The 25,403-nt window shown below is 39.3% G+C and overlaps 1 protein-coding gene across 2 annotated transcripts; it reads left to right on the top strand.

Annotated features, from left to right (window-relative positions):
• The first annotated feature begins 451 nt into the window (after positions 1–451).
• Positions 452–24,752, top strand: LOC149019678 (RING/U-box superfamily protein). Of its 2 annotated transcripts, XM_089153645.1 has the most exons (7): positions 452–890; positions 11,734–11,903; positions 20,511–20,569; positions 23,405–23,430; positions 23,524–23,917; positions 24,002–24,135; positions 24,259–24,752. In XM_089153645.1, the coding sequence occupies exons 1-7, from the start codon at positions 734–736 to the stop codon at positions 24,537–24,539; spliced, it is 1,221 nt and encodes a 406-aa protein (XP_089009771.1). In that variant the 5' UTR covers positions 452–733; the 3' UTR covers positions 24,540–24,752. The 2 variants fall into 2 exon arrangements, with proteins under 2 accessions (XP_089009771.1, XP_089009770.1); XM_089153644.1 differs by having other exon boundaries at positions 24,002–24,752.
• The last annotated feature ends 651 nt before the right edge of the window (positions 24,753–25,403 follow it).

The raw sequence follows: 25,403 nt of genomic DNA, 5'->3' as shown, positions 1-25,403 counted from the left end.
GATAGGGGGTTGCAATCTGGCCAAAACATAACCATATATCGCCAAATTTTTGGCGAAATTTCACCGGTAAATTTTGGCAAAATTTTTAACCTTGGAGAAAACTAGAATTTCACCCCATTTAAAGTAGCCATTAGAAAAAAAAAAAAAACTCTATTTTATTTTTTCGAGAACAATATAGTATCACATGGGAAGACATGATTATGCCAAACTACGTTCTGGTTCAGTTTTCTGTTGGCCGGTCCAGAAATCAAAAGACGGTTTTTAAATTATATGCCACGTATACATCCACTTTAACGGAGCTAACGTAAACTCGAGTCAAAGCGGTAGAGATATGGAGTCAAATAATTGACAATGATCCTAAATACTTATCGAATCTTGACCGTAAAACAATAATCGTGGTTAACCGTATAATCGATACCGACTATTGGAAAAAATATCAACAATGTAATTAGAAGCGGTGAAGACGTAATCTAACGGGTTGGAGAGCCAACTATAGAAGAGAGAAGAGAGAGGGTTGAGATTTGCCCCCCCTTTCTGAACGTATCTGTGTCCTTAGTTTCTCTGCGATTCCGCGAAACCTTCGCTCGGTATTCAGGATATCTAGAGTATAGACTTTCCTGGTCTCAGATTTTTTCTGTAATTGTTGATGCGTGGAGAAGCTGAGTTTTGAAGTAATCCTGTGGGAATTCGATAGATTCTTTTATTGGTCCTGTGTTTCTATGTGATTGAAGAGATGGGCACGGGAGATGATGATCCTTTGGACGACGAGGGTGGTGGAGAACTTTTAATCAGTTCCTCATCAGTTTCGTGTTCGATTTGCCTCGAGAGTGTGAAGGAGAATGGGGACAGATCGAGGGCGAAGCTGCACTGCGGCCATGAATTTCATCTGGGTAAGTCTAGGATACCGATTTATATTCAAACAAAATCCGTTTTTTGATGAATTTTAATGGTTATTTTATGTTAAGTGAATCGGTTTTGCATTCATCTGAAAAAGAAAAAAAAGGAAAAAAAGAAGAAGGTCTGAATGTTAACCAATTAGTTGGTTTCTTCCTATTCATGAATAACTGGTAAGGACGGATCTGTGATTCCAGTTTGTACGATCAACTTTGTGCGGGGTCTTTGTTCATCTATTTGCATTGATGATTTCTGAAAATCTTTATGCTGTCTGCTGTTTGAGATTGATCATACGCTAGAATTAATTTTAGGAGTTTCAGAGTAAGATTTTGCATGCCAAAGACTGGCTGTACATAATTTAAATCTATTAAGAGTGATTTTTAATATCGGTGAACTTTACATTGGAATGGACAGTAATAATTAATAAAACCCTCTTGATGGAAAACCGGCCTAGGTACTCTGATATTCCTGAAGATAAACTTGTATCATTGGACTCTTTTAGCGGTTATTCTGAAAAGACGTTGGGAGAAGAAGAAGACTAAGAAGAGAAACCAGAATCTAGGAAGGGGCAAGGAATGAGAAACACCTTTCTTGCTTTTCTTGATAGGTTCTGGTGCTTATAAGCATTAGAGCTGTAGCCGTAAGGAATGATCCCCAAATATTCTCTGACAAACACAAGCAGCCTCTACCCAATCAACAGCCTACAACTATCGTTGTCCGTGGAACATTCCTGTAGCTCATAATTCTTGAGGTATGCAGGCAAAATTCTGATTTGATTTTTCCTTTGTGGAACTTATCCTCTAGAACCTTTGTCCACATTATCAGTTCTTGTCCATGTTGTGTGAAGGCTCGTACATGGCGTCCTTAGCTGATAGTGCATAACATTGCCACCCAATTGAAATTAACCTTGTCCTCAAGGTTAAAATGGGGAAATTGGTTCTGTAGAATCGTGACATCAACCCGCCAAGCTTTGTTTGGGGTTTGTCCTCGCCAGTGGACTAGGGCTTGGCGGTTGGTAGTGCCTTGTTGAGTGAGTTGTTGGAACCTTAAAAATAGCAAGTGGTGTTGGTTCACCCGGCTGGAGTATGGCTGATACGGGTGTTGGATCATTTTAAGAGAGAGAGTTGGAAGATTGTATGAATCTTGGTGAACTCTGGTAGAGCCAAACAGTAAGCAACTTTCTCAATGCTTTCAATTAATTAAAAAGGGCTTAAAATAACACTTCAAAAGCTTTTGGTTAAGTCGCGGAGCAATTTTTGTCTGCTGATATGGCTTGAGTTTTACATAGACCCAATCTCTAGTCTTGTATTCCATGTCTGCTTGAATTTTCATATGGGCTTGGGAGCGTTTTAGGCGGAGTTTAAGTTGGCGCAGGGCTTGGTCACGAGCTAGCAGTTTGTCATCAACCATAACATTTCGTGAACTGGTGGGATGTAACGTGTGAGGGTGTCAGCAATAAAATGCCTTAAAAGGTGTGGTTTTGGTGGAAGTATGGTGCGCAATTTTGTACCAATACTCTGCCCAACCTAGGAATTGGATCCACTAATTGGATTTTGCATCAATGCAACTCTTGAGATACGTTTTAAGGCATTTATTTAGGGATTCTTTTTCACCATCTGTCTGTGGATGGGATGCTATACTCATTGCTATGGTGCCTTGAAGCAGAAATGGCTTGTGCCAGAAGGTACTAAAAAAAAGGGATCTCCACCGATGATTAAGCGAGGTAACCCATGGTGATGCACCACATTTGCCATGAGGAGTTGATCGATGCGACAGCTAGTGAACCCATAGAGTAGCACAATGAAGTCCACCTATTTTGTGAGTCAATCGACAACCACAATTATTGTTGTCTTGTTGCTAGAGGAAGGGAGTCCTGTGATGAAATCATGAAGATGTCCTCCAAAACAAGATTGGGTATAGTTAAGGGCTGAAGCAAATCGATAGGGGCTGTAGTGGAATTCTTCGTCTGTTGGCAGATGGAGCAGTTAGTGAGGAAGTGTTGGACATCACTCTTGATTCCCTTCTAGAAGAGGTTCATTGAGCTTGTGTCCGTTTATGCAGGTAGCTAGAGTGTGTTCCTCATGGAGTCGAGTGGTATTTGGCAAGAAATTTCTCCTTGAGAGATGAGCTAGACGGTAGGACAAGTTGAGTTCGGTGATACAACACCCATCTCACAGCGTGAAATATGGATTTCTTAGAGGATCCGTTGCCAACGTAGCATAGACGCACTATAGCTTAGGGGAAGTGACGACCATGTTACATTGTCGTTGACTATTAAATCTAGTTCGGCTGAGAGACAGTGAAGGTGGCTAGCATAGAGCTAGGCAATTGAGAGATTGAATTAGCGGCTGAGTTCTCACAATTAGGCATGTAAGAAATCTCAAAGACATAACCCAAGAGCTTAGTAAGCCAGTGGTGTTGCTCAGTGGTTCGGATCAGTCGCTTCATTTGTTTTGGTAGGCTCTTTGATCTGTTTTGATATTAAACTGATAATTAAGGAGGTATTGACTTAATTGAGCTACTTCTTGTGTTATAGCATACATTTCATAGACTTATGCAGATGAGGCCTACAATATGGGTGAAAGATTCTTGCTATAGGATGTTAAGGGTGCCCTTCTTGAGTCAACACTTCATAGGTTCTTACTTGAGCGTCGGCTTCGAGGGTGAAGGGAAAATCAAAATTCAGATGTGCTAGTGTTGGAGCATAGATCATCACCGTTTTCAGCTGCTCAAAGGCTTCGTTGGCGATGGCAATACCCCATTGGTAGGCTCCCTTTTAAGCAGATACATTAAGGGAGCGGCCAATTGAGCGTATTCTTTCATGAAATGCCTATAGTAGCCCGTCAAGCCCAAGAAGCTGCAGACTTCTTTAATGGTTTTGGGCTTGGGCCATTAGGGAACCGCTTGCACCTTGGCTTAATCCATAGCTAGGCCATGGGCCAAGATCACATGGCCCGTAGTCGATTGAGGTTTGTCCAAATGCACATTTGGCCTGTTTCATATATGGTTAATGGGCTTGAAGTGTACTCAACACGGTGCACAAATGCTGCAGGTGTGTCGGCCAATCTGGGATGTACACGGTACACCAATAGATCGTAAAAAACACCAATACAAATTTACATAAGGTTTAAACTTGGCACGGCATGAAACTTTGTGTGTTCAAATAGTTGTTTTTGCAATGTTCTCTCTCCAAAGGTGGATTTTCTGTAGATCTAGCTTAAAGAAGTAGCTGGTCCCATGTAGTTCATCAAATAGTTTGTCAACAGTGGGACTGGGAAACCGATATTTAACCATCATCACATTTAGCGCCCAAGAGTCCACACAAAAGTGCGACGTGCTATCCCATTTTTTGATTAGTAGAACCAATGATGAGAATGGGTTGATGCTTGGCCATATGATCCCTGAAGCAAGCATCTACGCCACTTGTTGTTTAATCTCCCCTTTTGGAATTTGGAAATGGGGATATAAGATATGACCCACATTAATGTGTGGGGCGAAGACTTGGGCGTATTCCTCCATTATCTATTGTAGTTCTAGGCTTGGGCTCATTTGAAGCACAATCATGTGATCCAATACTGGGTTCAGGATGAATAGTTCAGCGTAAGTCTGGTTTTGATGCCCCACCTAAGGTTATGGTATTGAAGTTGGGTTGGGACCTGGGTTTCATAGTGCGTCATCGATCAATGTTACTGCCTATCCATAGTTTTGGAACTCTATAAGCAATCTGTGATAATCGAACATGACTGGCCCAGTTGGGTCAGCCATTGCACACCCAATATTAGGTCCACTCCAACAATGGCAAGACATTAGCATTGGTAATCACCAAATAATGAAGGGCAGGGTCAGTTCTGAAATCATACCTTTGTAGACCCAACTTATCACCGTCTCCTACAACATGGTGATGTTTGGGCTGGCTCGATTATAAGCCCAAGGAACTTGGCCACCTTGTTATGCACGCAGTTGTGCATGCTTCTGCCGTTTATCAAGACATGCACCGATTGGCCAGCAATGGTACCGGTGAGGCGGAGGGTAGGTGGTATCAGGACTTCGGCCAGGGAGCAGTAAGAGAGTTTGCTTGTCATCTTCGAACAGTCATTAGTGAAGGCGATCACATCTCCAAACAGTGGCTTTGAGGAAGAGACATTAGGATCCATTTCCTTATCGTGTTCTAACAAGAATAATTGTTGAGCCTCGTATTGGTGCCCTCAAACGTTTGCTGCAATTATAGCATAGACCATGTTCATGCCTCTACTGCATGTTTGGCGCCGTGAGCTGCTTGATGGGGATCGCGGGAGGGGGAGCCACCAAGGTTGGGGCCTTTGGGGATGAAGGAAGTGTAGGGGTTACATGGGAGGTTTATTGGATATGGAAATCGGGTGTGGGTATGGACGGCTTATTTATGTTAATTTAGCCTCTTGGAGGCTGATAATCCCACTGCTTGGGCCATATTAGTAGCGTGGAGTGCTATCACTTCGTTCTTGATGTCTGGGCATAACCCCGATATGAAACAACTGACCAAGAATGAGGTTGGCAGCTCTTGGATGCGATTGGTGAGAGCTTCAAACTAGCTCTGGTAATCAGTTAAAGTGGAGCTCTGTGTCAATTTCGACAGTGTTGCTTGAGGATCATCAAATTCTGAATGACCAAACCTCACTTTAGGGTGCGTATGAAGGCCTCTCAATATATGAATTGCTTTGACTTGTGCATCCATTGAAACTACATGAGGGATGGCCCATCCATGTGGAAAGACGAGATTGGCAGCCTCTGTTCGGTCGAATAGTAGTTGAAGAACTATTCCACCCAGATGTATGCTGTCGGAGTGTGGAAAGTCTGGATTGGATTGGTGTTGAATGGCATCGACACAATTGAGGGGTTCTCTATGTGGTCATGAAGTTCAGAGGGTGGTGGTGTCAGGCGAAGTATCTGCTCCAGTCTCCTATCCATTGCCGTGAGTTTGTGCACCAGCTCTGTCATCATGCTCTTCTGCTTCGGTACAGCTTCCTGGAGAGCATCTATTCTTGAGCTGTGTTCTGCTGACATAGATAGTTTCATGGATTTGTCCAATTGCCAAAGTTGCTGCCCATCGGCTATCCAACAGGTTGGATCAAATGTTAGTGGTTATCCTGAGACGACATTAGAAGAAGAAGAAGACTAAGGAGAGAAACCAGAAACTTGGAAGAGTGTGAGGAATGGGAAAGTAATTTCTTCCTTGCTTATCTTGATAGGTTCTGGTGCTTATAAAGCATTAGAACTCTACCACTGGGAAATGATCCCAAATATTCTCTGACAAACACAATTACCCTCTGACCTATCAAAAGCTTACAGCTATCCCCTGTCCTCAGAATTCCAATACACATTCCTGTAGCTTATCATCCTTGAGGTATGCAAGCAAATTTCTGATTCTTTTTGTGTTTCTTGAAACTTCTCCTCTAGAGCCTTCATCCGCATAATTAATTCCTGCCCATGTCCTCTGAAGGCTTGTACATGGCTTACTCAGCTGATGGTGCCATAGCGCACTCTTTTTAAAACAACAAATCACACTCATATTATAAATTGATGATTTTTCTTATTGGACTTGGAGAGAACACAAAGCATAGACTTCATAGTGATTTCTGATGTTAAAAGCAGCCAATTGAGAAGCCCACTTACTCAACACCCCTACCCCCCCCAAAAAAAAAAAAAAGAAAAAGAAAAGAAAAAAGAAAAAAGATAAAGAAGATGAAGGTGATTTGGTATTCTCCAATTGATTTGATTTGCAAATTTAGTTTGTGGCCTAAGCGTATGGCTGTTGACTGTAAAAGTCAAAATTCAGAAGTTGCATGATGTGAGCCTGATTCATTGCCTATCCTTTCTGCTATGCGTGGTTTTTACTGACGGATTCTATGCCATTCTTTACGACTTATTTCACAGCGTGGAAATTTTCGAAGCTGATAAATCAGTTGTTTGGGATGATTGGTGCGTCTTTTCCAATCCTTTATTAAGTTGTTCTCACTTCTTAGTTCTTGGATTTGAATTGCGGGAACCCTTGAGTTCAAATATGGCTTCCTAACCTAATAATGAGTTGGGTTGACTTGCTCACCGGAAGGTTCTTTTAACATGTTCCAACATGACGAAGCATATGGCTGGGAAACCACCTGATTGTACCCAACCGCTGCATAAGGAAGACTAACTACTAAATAAAGCGAGGATCGCAACTGCAACAAGGTCCATGAGTGTTTATTTCGCACTTATTCTTCCTTTTATGAATATTGGTTTTCCATGTCATAATCTCTAATTTCTCAGATTAATGTATTCACTGAGATTCCTTTTTCTAGGCCATCTTTTTCTCATGGTTCTGTTCTCTTTACGCCATAAGGTTTGGCAGAATTTCTCTTTCTAAAATTGTTGCGGTGTCTAGGTGGGTTTTCAGGAATTTCACTAGTGAGTTATCTAGGAATGGTTGGGACTGACATTGTTTTTGTATTTAGTAGGGTAATTTGTTTAGTTCAGAAACATATTGAAAAGATAATTCAGAAATGTCTCTTGTTAGGTTGTCTAGATGTACATGGGTTTTAATATGTCTCATGTTTGGGAAGAGTCAGTGGTGGTATCAAAGTAAACTTGATCTTCCTCTGTGGAGAATGAAGATCAACTCTCTGTGCTGTTTGCTTATGGAACCTTCTTGATATTCTTAAGAAACTGTTCCATTGATACGGAAACCTTTAGATGATTATACTATATTCTGGGTTCGATTGGCTTAGTGATGAAGTGGAAAATGGAAATTACAAATGCAAGTTTTACCTAGATTCTTCCGTAACCTTTCAAGTATTACTTGGTGTGGTCTTCTGATGGGTTTTTTTTTGAGAGTGGTTCAGGAAGATTGGCACAAACACTTGCCTAGGCACTCGTCTTTGTAGGGAACTTTTGCCATGAATCTGTGAGAGATTAAGGCTTTGCTGAAGGTGTGGAAGCTGTCCACATTTGGAAATGTTGTTCCCTTGGTTCATCAATTTAAAGGTGAGCTTGAGTACATCCTGTTAAGCTCCCAAATCCGAGCTTAACAGCAATGCTCTCCCACTGTAGCACAAATCACACACTGCACAGACCCCGCACACAACCCCAAAACAGAATAGTAACAACCATAGAACAGAGGGAATAGCTTCAATATTAATCAATGGGATAAATGCAGCTGTCACACTATAAATTCAGTGATTCTTCCCACTCTCTCTACTACCTACCAGAGAGTTTTATTCTCTCCTCTGCAGGACCTTGCAAAAAAACCTTACAAAATTCTTTTTATCTTCTCTTTCCTTACCCTCCTAATATAACAGTCCTTTCCCTAACGAATTTTTTATTTTCCCCAATCCTTGTATTCCATCTTTCCCAACATTCCCTGTCCCATATCAGACCTGCTCCTCTTTGCGTGGGTGTGGCTGCCCCCCAATCATTAAGTCCCACCTGTCCCCTTTTGCTGTTAATTTGAGTGCCCAGGCGCAATTTATTCCGTGTCTCCTCCTATGCTTGCGAATATACTGCCAAGACACTAGGGGCCTATCACATCCATGTAAGGCTTCATGATGATGTTATAATTTGCCCACTGGCTAAGGAGGAAAGAAGGCTGTCCAGCAATCTTAATGATGCATGACAACCAGTATGGAACTAGAACCGAGTGAACCAGCAGTGGACCAGCCAGGTCAAGCTAGCCCTGTCGATTCAGATGGTTTTTTAGAAGGTGAAAAAGAGTGTTCACGCGAACATTGGCACTACCCATTATTTGGCATAAAGGGAATATTCATAAAGGATTTTATGGGACCCAATATCAGAATTTATGAAGATTTTATTCTTGGGAGATTTAAGACCTGAGTTAAGTTTTTATGTTGATAGTTCCTATTTTAGTTATTTATGCACGTGGTTGAAATATAAAGCGTAGTAGTTTCTAGTTTTAATTAGTTTCTATTTCCATAAGATTCTGTTGTAACTAGTACTAGGATATTAGTGTTTAGTTTTTAGTCTACTAAGTTTTTATTTCTTGTATAGCTTTAGCCAAGCTCTAAATAGGCCCTTAAATTGCAATAGGAAAAAGAGACTTTTGGAGGGAAACAAAAAAAGATAAATTAGCTTTAGCATTGGGTGTTTTCAGCCCCGCTCCTCTCCTTTGCTCTTCTTCTTCTTATGAATGTTCTTCTCCTTCTTCCCCTTCTTCAAGTTAATTCTTCTTAGATTTTCCTTTCTTTCCCTTATCCTCCTTATCCTCCTTATCCTTCTTCCTCTATTCGTCCCTCATTACTTAAAACTTCTCTTCTCACAAGAAGAGAGTTTTTTAGGGCAAATTCCCAGGATTACTTGGTTGTAGCTTGGGGATTCTAACTTGCTTTCCCCCCCCCTTAAATATGATCATTCCTTACTTTATCCTTACTATTTTTACCACTTATTGGTCTGAACATCCGTATTTTTACTACATTGAGTTTATCTATATGATACTTCTTAACACACCACTCTACATTATACATCATAGTTGGTTGTATGATGGCCTTATAAAATTTCCCTTCGAGTTTAAAGGAATACGTTGATCACTCAAAACTTTGGACACACCAATTTACTTCATCCATCTTGTTTATTTTCTTTGGGAAACATCATGTATATCACTTCTTCAATTATTATTGAGCCAAGGTACTCAAAATAATTGTTTTTCGGAATCTCCTTCTCATCAACTTTCACTACCTTAGTATCTGTGACCAAAGTTACACACTAGATATTCCATCTTCATTCTACTTAATTTAAAACTTTTTGATTTCAAAGTTGAATCTCCATAGCTCAAACTTGGTATTATTCCATGCTTGATTCTCCTTTACCAAAACAATATCATCACTAAAAAGCATAGACCAAATAACCTCATGTTGAATGTTCTCTGGTTAAATCATCTATAGAAGCGTAAATAAATATGGGCATACGGCTGATCCTTGAGGTAACTCAATTGCAATCTGAAATTCACCAGCTTGGCGTCCACCACACTTGCGCTTGTCACTGAACCATAATAGATATCTTAAATTATGGAAACATATTTACTTGAAACATATCTCCAGTTTTTGCTAGATTAATTCTTTGGGGGCTTTGTTGTAGGTTTTTTTGGGTCAGTAATGACTATGAAGAATTACTCTCTATACCTTTCCATAATTCTCCTAATAAGGTAAGTGGCGTCCACTATTGGTCTTCATAGTAGTGGTTTCTTGTCTCAACTAGGTTCTAATTACCTTCTCTGTAATTTTGTCGGAACCAAAAGATCTCAAAATACTTTTACACTCTCCACTTCGTTCACCCTAATCTTTTGCTTTATGGAGATATAATCCTCTATATACTGTTCCATATTGATAATATTTGGATTTTTAAAATGGCTACCTTGCAGAATCTTGATCTCATCAACTTTCATCTGCTGGAGATACTTATCATATACTTCATCTTTGTCCTACTTGGTCTTAAGACTTCTAATGCCAAGTTTGATCTTCATAACTCCGGTTTGGCATTAATGTCATCTATCAAAAAACGATGTCTTCGGGAAAAGAACCCACTAGGGAACCTCATATTTGGTGTCTCTGGTTAACTCATCCAAGAGAAGCATAGACAAATAAGCACTTAAAGCTGATCCTCGTCCCTTGATAAAGCCAAATTGTAATCGGGAATTCTCTATGTTGACCTCCAATGGTTCTCACACTAGGTGAACCAAGGAGTTGGAAGGGGCTTGGATGCAAGGTGACATCAACAACCACCAAGGCATGTGGACATCTAGGCAAAACATTGACCAGTATGGTTTGCAATAGATGGAAGTTATGAAGAGAAACTGCATGATAGAGGAAAAAAATCGGAACCCCAATGGGAAAAGAGTAGGGAGACGAAGTAGCCAGATCGTGAGAGGGAAGGGATAAAATCTTTCTAGAAAACAATTTGAAGTTAAGGTAAGCAATGGAAGAGAGAGAAGAGAAGGAAAAAATAAACAGAAGAAGAAAATAGAAGAGAAATGCGTTGGAGAGATCATCCCCTGCCAAACCAAGTTGGGAGAACTAGCATGTGGAGGAGAGAGAAAGCTTGAGCCATCAATCAATACAGCCTGCAGATGGTTACATATACAAAAAACTGCAAACCAGAAAAAGACTCCGCTTGGGTCTCTTATTTCCAGATTAAATAAAACATAAAAAATAAGCTGCTTACTGTAACTTTACTAACACCGGGACTTTAGTACTGCCAATCTAAAGTTGGACTCTAGAGCTGGGACTCACTAATAAAATATTTTTTTTTGTGCACCTCCTTATCTCCCCACTTTTTGGGTTTATAATTCAGCCTTTTACTATGATGAAATCCTAGAACTAATGCCAAACACAAATAATATACTAGAATTTGGCCCTAGTTGAAACTGGGCCTGCATTAGGGTAATAATACTTAATTTTCATAGGTATCAGGTGGTTTGTTTTTTCAAACTCATGATTTTTCTTACATTGGGACTTGATCATCCAAGGGCAATTTTGATGAAATACTTAAAATCTTCCATAAATGGTATGAAGCCCTTAGACACCCCCCAACCTAAAAAAAATAAAAATAAAACCACCTCTGATGGTGCTATTGCATGTTCATTCTTTGTAGGCATTGGCCTTGATATGGGCTTAGTTTCTTGATTGGTACTGATGTGCATAAACTTCGATAACCTCATTCAGCCCACCTGTTAAAGATTCTGTTGCAGTTATATGCTGTGGAACTGATATTTTATTTTTATTTTTTACTTATGTTGTTTCCATCCTGATATTTTGACTATTTCTTTGGATATGGTCGTAGGTTATGTATCTAATTGTGTCATGAAATGAAAATTTTCAGATTGCATTGGTTCGGCATTCAATGCAAAGGGAATGATGCAATGCCCTAATTGCCGAAAAATTGAGAAAGGTCAATGGCTTTTTGCTAATGGTTGCCGTTCATTTCCTGAGTTTAGCATTGAAGACTTGACTCATGATGAGGACCTATATGATTTAAGTTATTCTGAAATGGTAAATTTGCAAGTCTACTATTTGTTTATCTATACATATTTCTGTTGGCCCTTCATGAGAGTCTGAGAATATATGCACTCAGATGCTAGTTTCTATAACTTTCAGTTCTTTGCTAAGGATTATGTTCTATTATCTTTTGTTGGGTGCTTAAATAGAACTAAAAACTCTTTTTTATTTTGAAGATATTGCTGGCAAAGTAATGCTTGTGACCTTTTATGTCACATGGGTTGTTGATTTGGCATTCTTGACACCTGGAAAGTGGGTTTTTCTTTTGTGTGGTTCTCCCCCCTCCCCCTGGGAGTGGGGAGGGGGCTCCATGAGTATGCCATATCTTAATTGTAGGGGCCATCATATATGGGCTAGGTTTCTGCTTGGTTCTTCAGTGGTGCATGTTGAGAATTTTTGTTTGTTTTTTTGAACATAATGTAGTTGCTTGGTTTTAGCATTGATTGGGATTTCTATTATTCTATTCATTTTGATATAATTATGGAGGTTCTTTTATTTTGTTTGTATTTTTCTTTTTTGGTAATCACTACTTTGATTATTGATTGTGAATACATTTATATTCTGGTGTATGTCCTTAAATATGCATGTCATTGTTATCTAGGCATCTGCCAAGGCGCGTCTTGGTGGTTTTTTGGCCCCCAGACGCTGAAGCACTTTGTTGACATGCAAAAAAATATGGCCACTTTATTGCTTAGGTGACACTGCCTTGTCAACTTGCATGCCTTATTGCCACCTAAGTGCTAAAGTGGTCGTTTTGACATTTTGTACTTGGACATTCTTTTGGTTTTTCGTAAACCATCAATTTTTATGAACCACGTACAAATATAATAGTCATTTATTTCAGGTTTTGGAATCATTAGATGGAAAATTCTTTGGAATAATCAGTCAAAAAAGCAGTAAAAAAATGGCCGCTTAATTGAGTGTGAATACATTTGTATTCTGGTACATGTCCTTAAATACACGTGTCATTGTTATCTAGGCGACTGCCAAGGTGCGTCTTGGCGGTTTCTTGGCCCCTAGGTGCTGAAGCACTTTGTTGACATGCAAAAATTTAGCCACTTTATTGCTTAGGTCACTGCCTTGTTGGCTGTTGCCTTGTGTGCCTTATTGCTTACTTAAGTGCTCAAGCAGTAGTTTTTTACCATCAATTTTTATAAACCATGTATGAATATAATAGTTATTTATATAAGGTTCTGGAATCATTAGATGGAGAATTAGTCAGAATAATCGGTCAAAAAAGCAGTAAAAAAAGTGAAGTGTTTGTATTATGATTAGATGAACTTATGTTTGTTAATTTTTTTAATGATAATCTTGCATAATTATGATTCTTTAATGCTTGTTTAATTTATAGTAAAACGATATAAGTTTTTGGTTTGCTATTTGTGCCACATAAATGGTTGTATTAAGAAAATGTATGCTAAAACGCCTTGGTTGCTGAGGCCTGGGGGGGGGTTACTGCTAAGGCACTTAAGCAATGCCCCAACCGCCTTGGTCGCCTTGCATTTTTGATAACCTTGATGCATGTAATCCATCTACATATTCAAATTAAAATGTGGTGGAAACCCATTTTTAGGGTTAGGGTTTCCTAGATGAATTCCCTAAAATTAAGGGTTGCCCAAAATCTTCCAGCAGTTCAAAATTCTGTGAGTTGTGAGGGAAAATTTAGGATTTTACTAAATTTCCATGGGGGAGACTTTGGATCATTATGGTAGGATGAGAATTATTTTAAATTGATATGTGGGATGAAAAGGATCAATCTAGAATATATGAGAAAGCTCAATTAACAAAACCTAGATGGGTTGGGTTTAATTGGGGAAAGAGAAAATTTAGGGTTTTAACAAAATTGGTATGGGTAGAGATTTCAGATGTTAAGAAAATCAAGGAAGGAAAAGTAAATGGAATTAAGTGTTCAAATGGAATAGGAAGTATCTTGGATACGGGAGGGAGGGATATGTGATCTTGTGCCAAAGGGAGGGAGGGGTTTGAGACTTGCGGTTGAGAGGGAAGGGGTCAGGGAACCTTTCGGCAGGGGGAGCGGTGTCCTTGTTGGATTCTTCAATTATCTTGATTTTCATCTCTTTTCTTTTCTGTTTCAGTTCTGCCACAAGTTTCAGAAATAAAAGAAAACAGGAAATTATAACAAACAGGAAAAAAGGGGGAGAGAGAGGCTGCCGCAAGAAAGAGAAAAAGGGGGGGGGATCTTGGAGCTGTCACAGGGAGGGGGCTGAGGATGGGACATGGGTGGGGGTGGTTTCTTGATGGAGTTGCAGGGTAGGGGAGGCATTTAGGGCTGCTGTACTTGTTTGATTGGAAGAAAGTGCTGTGAACGCTTGCAGATGCTGGAGATTGGAAGATGAAGGCAGGGATCTTGAAGAAGGTGCTGAATTTGAAGAAAACTCTCAATTTCTGATCAACAATGTCCTCCTCAAGAAGGCCGCGATCCTTTAACTCAAAACTCAATTCTTTATTCAATTGAGGACTTAAAGATTACAGTGAAAATAGCCTACACTAGAGAGTCAAAGACTTATGATCTTCTTGGGAATCTTTTATAATTTAGGATCTCCCTTACGTTGAATCTCAGCCACACAATTAGAAGACTTAAACTAAACAACTAATGGTATCTTTTTGAAAATAGATTCCCTAAGACACTAAGACTCAAGCATAAAGGAAAGAACTCTTCTTGAAATAAAAGACTTACAAATCTCCTTTAAAAAAAGACTCCCAAGGACAAAAGACTCTGACAAATCCAAATAAGACTTCTAAACTAAACAAGACTCTGAAAATTAAGAAATAAAATTTTGATAATTAACTCCAGCAGATAATTAGGGCTGACATTGACCAAAATACCCCTATTGGAGGGTGACCAGCCCTAGGTGCGCCACTTGGAGTTGCCTTTGGGCCTAGTCCAGGGTTTCGGCCAGGGGGTGACCCTTGTTCACGTCAGAATAACTCACTTACTGAAGCCAAGGGCTGGTCGTTCTATTTTGTTCTTCCCTTCTTACCATTAATTCCTGCTCTCTCTGTTTCCCAATATCCTTCTTCACCAAGGTACCATTGACACAACTCCCTTTTTTGTATTCTTCCCAAACCCTATTTTATTTTTATTTTTATTTTTATTTTAATTCCTTTGCTTGTTCTGCTGACAAATCCACCAGACCAAGATATTTGTTTGATTGCTGTTGTATCTTTCCCATTCAGTCTTTGAGGTTTGGAATTGCAGCCCCTGAGCGATCCTACTTGCAAATTCCCAGCCTGGACATGGATGCAGAAATCTTATGTTTATCTGTTAGGTACTATCTTTTTTGACTGCCATTTTTTTGGATTCAACAGTTCATCGACTTGTTTACCAAAAAAAAAAAAAACAGTTCATCGACTTGTTGACCTTCCCTGAATTTTTTTATCAATCTGGACTTATTTGGGTGACTTTGCTGGTTCTACTGCACCTGCCTGTTCCAAAGAAAGATAGATGTGATATTTTAACATCTAGAACCAAGATCTGATGCCAGTACTGTTGACTGGTTGAATACTATGATCAGTTTTGGAATCCCAAATCCAAACAAAACCAGGCTGGATTTTTGGTCCAACTAGGGCTAGAGTTAGATGAGTAATAAGTTATTCTATTTTAATCTTATAATTGCTTGGGTAGGTTGGATAGGATTACCTTGATACTTTTCCTTCCTTTGTGAAGTATGATTCAGTACTTGTGTAAAATATAATCTTTTTTTTTTTAATAATTTTTTTGAATTATTATGGGAATGCAGTAGTTTGATTTACCACTGAAAAGGCATTGGGGAAACCCATTACAAGGTGGGTGATATGGTTGAGTTAGACCTGAAAATTTAGCATGTTTCTAATCTAGGGAGAACCATGCCTATGCACTGTTTTGACTTTTCTTTAATAGAAGATACAGGTGATGACTTGATGGAGATTCATTTGTGGTGGTACAAGCATTTGCAATGGATGGCGTTGAATGAACCAATTAAGGAGTGGGTTGGTGCAGACTAGAAGAGTTAAGAAAGATTAACTGGTAATACAAGAATGAATAAGTGGAAAGCCGTGCATGGATCTGGCTTGACTAGTAATATCAGCTTTTAATAGAGTTGATGAGCCCTAGATTGATAGATGATAAACTAATGAGCTAGTTCTTCCAATATCTTGAGTAGAACCTACTTATGGAACAAAATAAGTAAGGTTAAGCCGTTAAGCTATGCTTGTTTATCTTGTATGAGATGACTCCTATCGGTTATTCTCTAATGGGTTCATGTATTGAAGGCTTAATTAGGTTAGTGATGCAGTGGGGTCATGGTATTATGTAACAAGAAACAAAGAGATCAAATGGCATGTTTATAATTGATGTTAATGGCTAATGGGGTGTTTCTTGAAATCTGATGAGCACATTTATGTGTGAAATCTTAGGGCATAAAGCATGCATTTTACACACTTTGAGTGGAGCTACCTTGGGTTTTATGCTGTTTTTGCAGATTTTATGAGTTTTCAAGACTTGAGCGAATATTTGGAGTTTTGGGTATTAAACATGCGATTTTACACGTCAAGAGGTCCGTTCAAATTCTCAAATTCGAAAATGGGCCTGACCTGGAGCATGATGGGCCAAAGATGTGATTATGGGCCAACTCCAAAGTATTTTAGAGATAAATAAGCAAATTTTGATCTACGACTGAGATTAGAAATTATTAATAAAATCTACAGAGATATTATTGAGAGAGTCCTAATGGAGAAAAAGAGTCCTTGCACACCTCAATATGGACTAATACCTCCCCGGCAACGGCGCCAAAAACTTGTTTGTGAAATTTAAAAGTAACCGCAAGTGCACGGTATCGTGTAGCTAACGGGTCGATCTCAAGGAGATATGCCACTTAGAATTCAACTTCTTAATAGTAATGTGAGAGTGGAATGATTCAATTTTTGTTAAACTAATTAACTAAACTAAACGATCTTAGATCCATGCATCTAATGCAATCGAATTAAAACGAAAAATAAAGCAAACACAATCAATGCATAAATAAAAGACAGGAAAAAAATGCGAACAATAAAAATAAAAAGAAAAGGGAAGTGATCCGAGTGTCAGCTCTGGATCGAGGGAAGGGGAGTATAATAATAATGACTTTGACCGTGGACCCTTTGCCGTAGCTTACAATCCACCGATCGGGGGAACGGATATTAAAGAAGAAAAAACAGTGCAAAAAGTAAATAACAAAGCAATTAACAAAGCAATAAAAGGAAAGGAAGCTTTAACCAAAGAGAGGCACGACTGTAGGCATCTTTGATCAAGGATCCAGGGGAAGGGAGAACAATAAATAAATGCTGAAAGTAAATTGCAGAAAGTAAAATGGAAACCTTAACCAAAGAGAGGCATGACTGTAGGCATCTCTGATCAAGGATCCGGGGGAAGGGAGAACAATAAATAAATACTGAAAGTAAATCCTAAATTAAGAATATGGAGGGGTAGATAGAAGCGGGAATATGGAGAGAAGATTAATAAAGAAGGTTACTTACTTGCGAATTGAACAAACGATTCGAATCTCAACCAACCCTAACAACCAGATCTAGATCTAGAATGATCTAAATCTGCAATTGCTAGACCCAGAGAAAAACAAATCTAAAAACTTGAAACTTGAACTTGAATTGCATTACATAAAAAAATTAAACCTAAACATTCAATCTAGAAATTAAAATCTCACAAATGCAAGCAAAGAAAACTAAAGAAACCCTAAATAAACTGAAGAGAGAAGAAAGAATGCTTCTACTAAGCTTTAAAAACACGTCCTCCCTTGATGGAGTATGCTCTCCTTTTATAGAGTTTACATGGGATATGAGGCAAGGCTGAATTTGAATAAAACTTAAAGTTCTTATCTGACTCAACCAATTAGGGTTTTGGCGTACCAATCAGACGGACTTAGAGATATCAAATACATAATTCCACCGTTGGATTTTAGGGTTAAGAAGTCGTAAAGCTCTCCTCCAAAAATCAGCTCGATCGGACACCGGATGACCGTTCGATGAAGGGCTTGATCGAAACTGGACAGAGACATTCAAAAACGGGATTTTCCTCTTTTTCTTTCTTTGACCAAGTCCCAAATAAGAAATAAGATATTGAGGTGTGCAAGGACTCTTTTTCTTCATTAGGACTCTCTCAATACTATCTCTGTAGATTTGATTAATAATTTCTAATCTCAGTCGTAGATCAAAATTTGCTTATTTATCTCTAAAATACTTTGGAGTTGGTCCATAATCACATCTTTGGCCCATCATGCTCTAGGTCAGGCCCATTTTCGAATTTTCGAATTTGAACGGACCTCTTGACGTGTAAAATCGCATGTTTAATACCCAAAACTCCAAATATTCGCTCAAGTCCTGAAAATTCATAAAATCCGCAAAAACAGCATAAAACCCAAGGTCCACTCAAAGTGTGTAAAATGCATGCTTTATGCCCTAAGATTTCACACATAAATGTGCTCATCAAAATGGAAATGGAGTAAAACCTTAAGAGTTGAGGATTTGGTCTCCAGGTTTCAAAACAGGTTCAAGCTTAGAGGAAATGTAGGTAACCTTATAGGGATCTGTTCCTCCAAGTTTGGTTGGATTTGGACTGCTAATCGGGAAGATATGGTGTTTTTTTTTAAAGTGTTCAAGAGAGTACAAAAATTCAAGAAAATATTTATATCTTGAAGTTTGCTGGTTAAAATGGGGTCAAGCTAGGATTAAAGGTCACTATTCTTTTTTTTTTAGGGGTTTTGGGGGGAGGGGGGGGGGAAGGGTTGGTGTGTGTGACATGCCTGCTTTTTCACAAAAAAAAAAAAATTTGGTGATGGGGGGTTGCTGTCTGTATATTTTGGAACTGATGGTAAGTGATATGGCAGGGGTGCAGGCCTGGTTCAACCCTTTTTTTTTTTTTTGGGGGGGGGGGGAAGAGGGGGTGGCTGTCATTCTCCTGGTTGCAATGTCTTAATGGCAACTGTGGGTATATGATGTAGATTGATTCCACAATCAAAGGAGGCTTTGAATATTACTCTCTAAGAACCTTAACGGCAACTGGGATATGGCTTGAGCTATAACTTGGATGTAACTCACAAAGTCTCAGCCTGGATATAACCCACCAAACCAGTCCCATGACTGAGAGAAGAAAACAACAGCAGCTTTGTGCAATCAGCAATTAAATTCTTATTTCGAGTCTTATTTGGTTCTCCCATGAGGCCATGATGGGGGTATAAATAGGGCTCTAATCAGCCAATTACGAAGTCCTAGTTTAAAAAGGAAAACTGATTCTTATTAAAACATAATACAATTACAGCGAGTTTGATAGGGGCCCAATTGTAATATAAAAATTTTCTTACTACAACAACAACAACAACAATAAGCCTTTTCCCAATAAAAATTTTCTTACTACCCAACTTAAATTGATGCAATTACTGTTAACCTAATTTCAACCAACATTGATCGTTTCAACTGAAAAATGTGGATAAACTAAGTATAAGGGGCCCAATTATAATATAGAAATTCTCTTACTACCCAACTTAAATTGATGCAATTACTATTAACCTAATTTCAACCAACATTAATTGTTTCAACTGGGAAACGTTGACAAACTAAGTACTAAGCAACTCTTGTACTTAGCCTACATACTCAACATTTACTATTTTTAGGTCCACAGAATATGCCCTTTCTAATTAAACCTTGGTATTAAAGGCTCAACCCGCATATCTATCAGCTTTTAGGTTGATTTGAAGGGTAAATAGTCTGATTCGATGCTGGATGTGCTGTGCACACCTTGCTCAGAATGGGTGGTATATTTTGCACAAAGCCTGGCATGTCGGAGTTCAAGAACTTTATCCCTTGCTCATGCTATTACTTTGGTTGTCTCTCCCATGGTTTTGATTGTATTTATGTTATAATACTTGAACTTGTAAGAGATTCTTCTTGTCCGTTGGGATGCTGTTACTTAGGTTATCTCTCCCATGGTTCTGTCACATGTCTGCTTGGTTAGTGCTAGGGGTTTTTGTCTCCATACTCTTAATGTTTCATCCCAATTGGACTGTGCCGTGTCTTAGTGGAAAAGGTTTAGAAAATGGTTGAAGTAATTTGCTTTAATATAAATAATAAAAATCAAACTGCTGAAAGTACCTGAAAGAGTCCTATGCAGGATAGGGCTAAAACTGAAATGAGACACTAGATTATTATCTGGCTGATCCAGGGGATGACTAATCAATCAAATGGTAGGTAGCTGTAATCATGATTCAGGGAAACACGTTGTCGCCATTGTTGTAATGGTAGCTAGATGTTACTATCTTACGTCTATCAAATTGTTGTTGATTTGTTTATTCCTTGCCTTTTTGTTTTCTTCTGTTGCTAGAAAGTAGAATTGAGGTTAATTGGTCTCCAGACTCTTAGGATTGTTTCAACATTTTTCTTACATTAAGTAGATAAAGAGCATAGTCATTGGATCTTTTTATTTTTCTTATTTTATTATTTGAATATTGTGGTGAAAGGCTGAAGTATTATACTTGAAAGGTTGTTTATTGGTATTTGTACCGTTGATACTGACAGCCTGATTTTTTTCTGTTGGTTTCAACTGTCTTTTTCCAGCCATTCGGGGTGCACTGGTGTCCATTTAGTGGATTCTCTCGCGTTCATTCATCATTTGAGTAAGCAATATATCCTTATAAGCCTCTTTTGGTCATTTTGGTATGAAATCAAATTGGTCCAATGCAGTGAGCCACATTTCTTAATTTCTTTGTCAAGCCCCTTCGGTAGTGCACCATAGACTAGCTCAAATGTAATGCAGAACATACAAACTGATCCACTGGGTTCCGGGTTCCAAGTTCCATTTTCATGATTGTAAGCGTGGAAAAATATTGCCATTAAGACTGTTCGCATTACCTGACTGCCCAACCAATAATCCCTAGTTCATGAGTTTGGTTTGCGCTTGATAATGTGGTGGCCAAATGAGGGCCATGAGTGTCATGATATCACACCTGTGAGGTCAGAACTGAGGACAAGAGAAGAAAAGAGATGGAAAGGAGAATGATGAGAATGGAGTGGATGGGGAGTTTTGCAAGATGCAGCAGCCTCCCCAGCGATCATTTATTCATAGAGCTGGGAATAGGACCCCAGAATATTTTTTTATGGAAAGCAAGCGACTCAGCATATTGGACAATCTATAGCCTACGATTGGCTAGTTGGAACGTAAGTACGGGGGTAAATTGTATAAAGTAAAAGTAAAATAGAGACATTTAGACTATCTGGTGTACCCCACGATATGTAGGGCCATGAACCCTTCTGTAGTGTTCTAGTACTCCCCCTCCAGCTGGAGCATACTAATCAAAGGCTCCAGCTTGGAATAATAAGAATGCATACATACATACATACATACATACATACATACATACATACATACATACATACATACATACATACATACATACATACATACATGCATATATATATATAGACACACACACATTGATCATACTACTATTATAAAAGCATGAACTCATGGAAGATGATACATTTTTTTCTTCCAAAACTACCCCCAAATGGTCATCTAAAGATATAATTAATTATGTCCAAAATTTTAATTCTAAATTTTCACCTTATAAATTAATTCTCACCATTATTTCTCTCCTTCCCATTTCTTAAATAAAGTGTTTATTACTTGATCAAGCGAAAGGGAAGGGCAAGACTGCGGACAGAAGGGGGGAGGGGGGGGAATTGTCTGTTTTGTGGATTGCTGTTTAAGTGTTGGTACTGTACTTGAAGGTTGTTGCTTGCTGGAATTTCTAAAAGCTTGTTTGAAGAAGAAAAATAAAGTTGACTGTAGGAGATCCTCCTACCCAGCCGCAGGTCACCCTCCCAGGGATCCCACGACTTCCCAAGTTGAATTTTCTCAATTTCTATTAATTCATTCATTAGTCCAATTTGAAAAATTACAAAGTGAAAGAGGCTATTTATAGCCTAGACAAAGACTTTGACTCAAAATTGGTGCTGGGTACTAAACTAGCCTAACAAATCAACTTTCAAACAAGGACCAACTCAGACTCCCAACAAAAGGAAACAGAAACAGAAATAAAAAATCAGAATTTAAAGCAACCAAAGACTACTCAAACTAGGTGCTAAAATGACTATTTTGCCCCCACAGTTTGCCTTCTCCCAATTTGGTCTCATTTTTTTTGGGGGTTGGGGGGGGGGGGGTTCCAACCCCAGATACATCAGAAGCTCTGAGTAGGAAGCTTGAAATTTCACCCCAATGATCGAAATTTTGAGCCGAGACTGCCTTTTATAGGGAATATATCAGGCAAAATCTCATGCTTTTTTATTTCTCCCTGTGTTTCGTTTCACGCAGTACCCAGTTGGCGAAATTTCACGAAATTTAGAACCTTGGTCTGATTAGAAGCCCCAGTCAGCTACAGTATTAGAAGCAAGAAACCAGGTTTATGGTCTAATAAACAGAGCAGCCACCAGTTAACTTGGAAAAGGCAGATTGTACAGCATCACCCCAAAAAGCTCCTTAAAAAATTAGACTGAGTGTTCCTACAAGCAGGTACAAAAAAGAAAAAAAAACCTCAAAACCTCTACAATATCAGTGGTCCAAAAAAGATGTCAAGGACCACAAATATCTGGCGAAAAAATTCCAGAAATCAGAACTTCAAGTACTCTGCAACTGTAGGCAGGAATTCCGTAGGAAGAGGTAGTAAAGCAGTTAAATCTTCAGTCCTCCTTGATGATGATATCATGATAATGAGTTTGAATCATAGTTGGAACAGTAATTAGGCTCTTAGAATAGCAGCAGATAGCCAGAAACCGTAAAAACGAACTATCCTTAGAGACAACTCTCAAACCGACTACTTTCCAATTTCAGAACGGCATCTATAGTTGCTGCTCTGATACCATGTCATGTTATCACTCCTGTGAGATCAGAACCAAGGACAAGAGAAGAAGAGAAGAAAAGAATTAAGGGAATGGAGTGGAGATGTGCAACTCTCCCCCAATCCTTTTTTATAGAGCTGGGAATAGAATCCCAGAATATTACGCAATATTGGAAAAAGATCAACTCAACATATTGGACAATCTATAGCCTACAATAATTTATTTGGATTCTGAGTACAGGTAAATAGTAAAAAGTAGTGTAAAAGAGGGATGCTTGTACAGGGTACCTGTGGTACACACAGCCAAGTACCCTTACATAATGTTTTAACAGTGCGTGGACTTATTTATGCTGTTATAATTTGTTTGAAGTTGCAATGTCTTTCTAGAGAAGAAAATTCCACTCTCTCTTGCTTGATTATTGCCCTATTATCTGACTGGAACAAAGATGGTGTTGCCACTGCTTTTCCTCTAGTTAAACTTTTAGGTATGGGCTCACTAATGAACATGAAACACTTGGGAACTGGGAAGTCAGTATTTCTACTTTATGTGTTTACCCTTTCCAAAAGTTAATTTATTTATTAATTTTCAAATTTTTAATGTTCCAATTCTTGCAGGGAAGGGGAATCTCCATCAGCTGCATGTGAGTCCATCTCCTTTTTTCGACTTACTTTTTCCATTTGAAACTTTGGTTTTTTGCCTCACTTGTTTAGTGTTGGAATTTCTTCAAATGCAGATCATGATCTGCTGGGGCACCATGCTGTCTTTGCTGAACATACAGCTGCATCATCTGCAGCCCATTCTTGCCCTTATGTTGCCTACTTCCAGCCGCTCCAACATTCATCCTCAGCCTCAAGTGAGAGCCTTACAGAGGGCCCTAATTTTAACCATCACTGGAATAGCATGTCAGGTCCAAGTGATATGTCGTCAACTTCCCATGCTTTTCCTGCCATGGATCTTCACTATCATAGTTGGGACCTCCATTCTCCTCCTTTTTCTCCAACCCATGGTCGTATTGGTGGTGCTGATCAAGCTCCACTTCCACCTGCAACAATAAGATCAAATAGGGGCGACCCTGATGTTATACCAAGGCCAGGATCTTTTGTGCACCCTTTTCTTGTTGGTCACGGGTAAGTCTTGGTGTTCAGTATCTAGTTCCTTGCTAGTTAATCTTTCTTTAGAGTTGAAATATTAATTGTGCATTTCTTTCCTAGATCTGGTCCTCGAGCTGGAAGCTCGGTGGTTTCGTCTATGGCACCACCTTATCCAGGTAGCAGTGCTCGGGCTCATGAAAGGGTTCAAGGTCTCCATGCTTACCATCAACAGCAGCAAACTAGCAATTCACCAGGCATGCGTTCACCCATCTTTTCAGGAATGAGAAGAACCAGCGGTCCTAGGGGCTTGACTCCCATAGGTCCTGTGGCTTCATCATCTGATCATGCTGGTGCCTTCTATGTCTTTCCATCTTCAGGTTCATCTGGTCGAAGCCTTCAAGAAGCAGAGAATCCAGTACGTGGCCGTTTCTATGCATGGGAAAGGGATCGCTTTGCTCCGTTCCCATTGATCCCTGTTGATAGAGATTCAAGTTGGTGGGGGCCATTCCCTCAGGCTTCTGGTGGTTCAGAAACCAGTAGCCGTGCTGGTGGGTTTTGGCCGAGGCATGGATCGGAGAGGACGTCATCACAAAGTCGATTGGAAAGTTCTTCCTACCAGTCGGTTCACCCTTCTGGTAGGATGTTTCCTTTCCTATGAAGCAAACAAGGACTCTAGACTGAACCAAATTATATATGAGAGATGATGTATTGCTGCAAGTCTGTAAATCCCGACGGACTTACCGTTGCTGCGTGGCCCTGAAAACTGAAACTATCATTTGGCTGTTATGTGGCTGTGTGGTGACCTTGGCTTCCTCTTCATTTTGGCCTCGAGGAACATAAAATAACATAAATCATGTGGAATGGCTAGAAAGGGGGAACTCTTCTTGTTTTTATGCCTTGCACCTTCGATTTGTCTTGTACTTCTCAGAGACCCAACGCACCAAGGCCACATCAATGAAAGCCAAAAACCTGGGAGGTCAATCAGTTTCCCATCCTACCTTTGGGAGCTGGTAACAGCATCTGCTGTACTCCTTGGTTTCTCGTTTGCATTCCACCCTAGTAAACCTGGTGATGCCTTCAGCAGAGGTGGCCATAGCTGTGGTTTACACAGGCTTAGGCTTAGGCTTAGGTGGTCTTTACTATTTTTATCCTGTGATGGTTTCTGGTTTGCTTTTTGGCTCGGTCGTGTCTCATCATTTGGAACTGCCGTTTTTTTGGGTCAGATCCAAGTGGCTCCACTGGTTGGAAGGAAATAAAGAGTGGAAATGAAGCTTAATCTTAAAATGAAATTTTTTGTATTCTATAGTTATCATGATTCTCTCACTATTTTTTGTTATTTCGAACGCGGGGTTGTGCTTTTTTTTTTTTTTTTTTTTTGATAATACAAGATTTTGCCCTTGACTCCGAGGGGATCAAACTCTGATTTTTCAGTAGAGTAAAAAGCCTTCCCTAGCATTATGCAGGGTAAAATGTAATATTTAGCTATCATTAGATTACGTGGGTCAGTTAATCTGACGAGGAC

Source organism: Hakea prostrata, chromosome 4, assembly GCF_041222555.1.
Source record: "Hakea prostrata isolate BN-2017 chromosome 4, UWA_Hpros_2, whole genome shotgun sequence".
Lineage (NCBI taxonomy): Eukaryota > Viridiplantae > Streptophyta > Magnoliopsida > Proteales > Proteaceae > Hakea > Hakea prostrata.
The sequence above is the reverse complement of the archived record's forward strand: the minus strand, read 5'-3'. Positions and strand labels throughout refer to the sequence as shown.

Bases quoted from the DNA above. Each gene is read 5' to 3' on its own strand.
- LOC149019678 (XM_089153644.1), top strand. From the start codon at position 734: ATGGGCACGGGAGATGATGATCCTTTGGACGACGAGGGTGGTGGAGAA. The intron at 891-11,733 runs GTAAGTCTAGGA...GAAAATTTTCAG, and splicing joins CGGCCATGAATTTCATCTGG to ATTGCATTGGTTCGGCATTC. The intron at 20,570-23,404 runs GTAAGCAATATA...CAATTCTTGCAG, and splicing joins CGCGTTCATTCATCATTTGA to GGAAGGGGAATCTCCATCAG.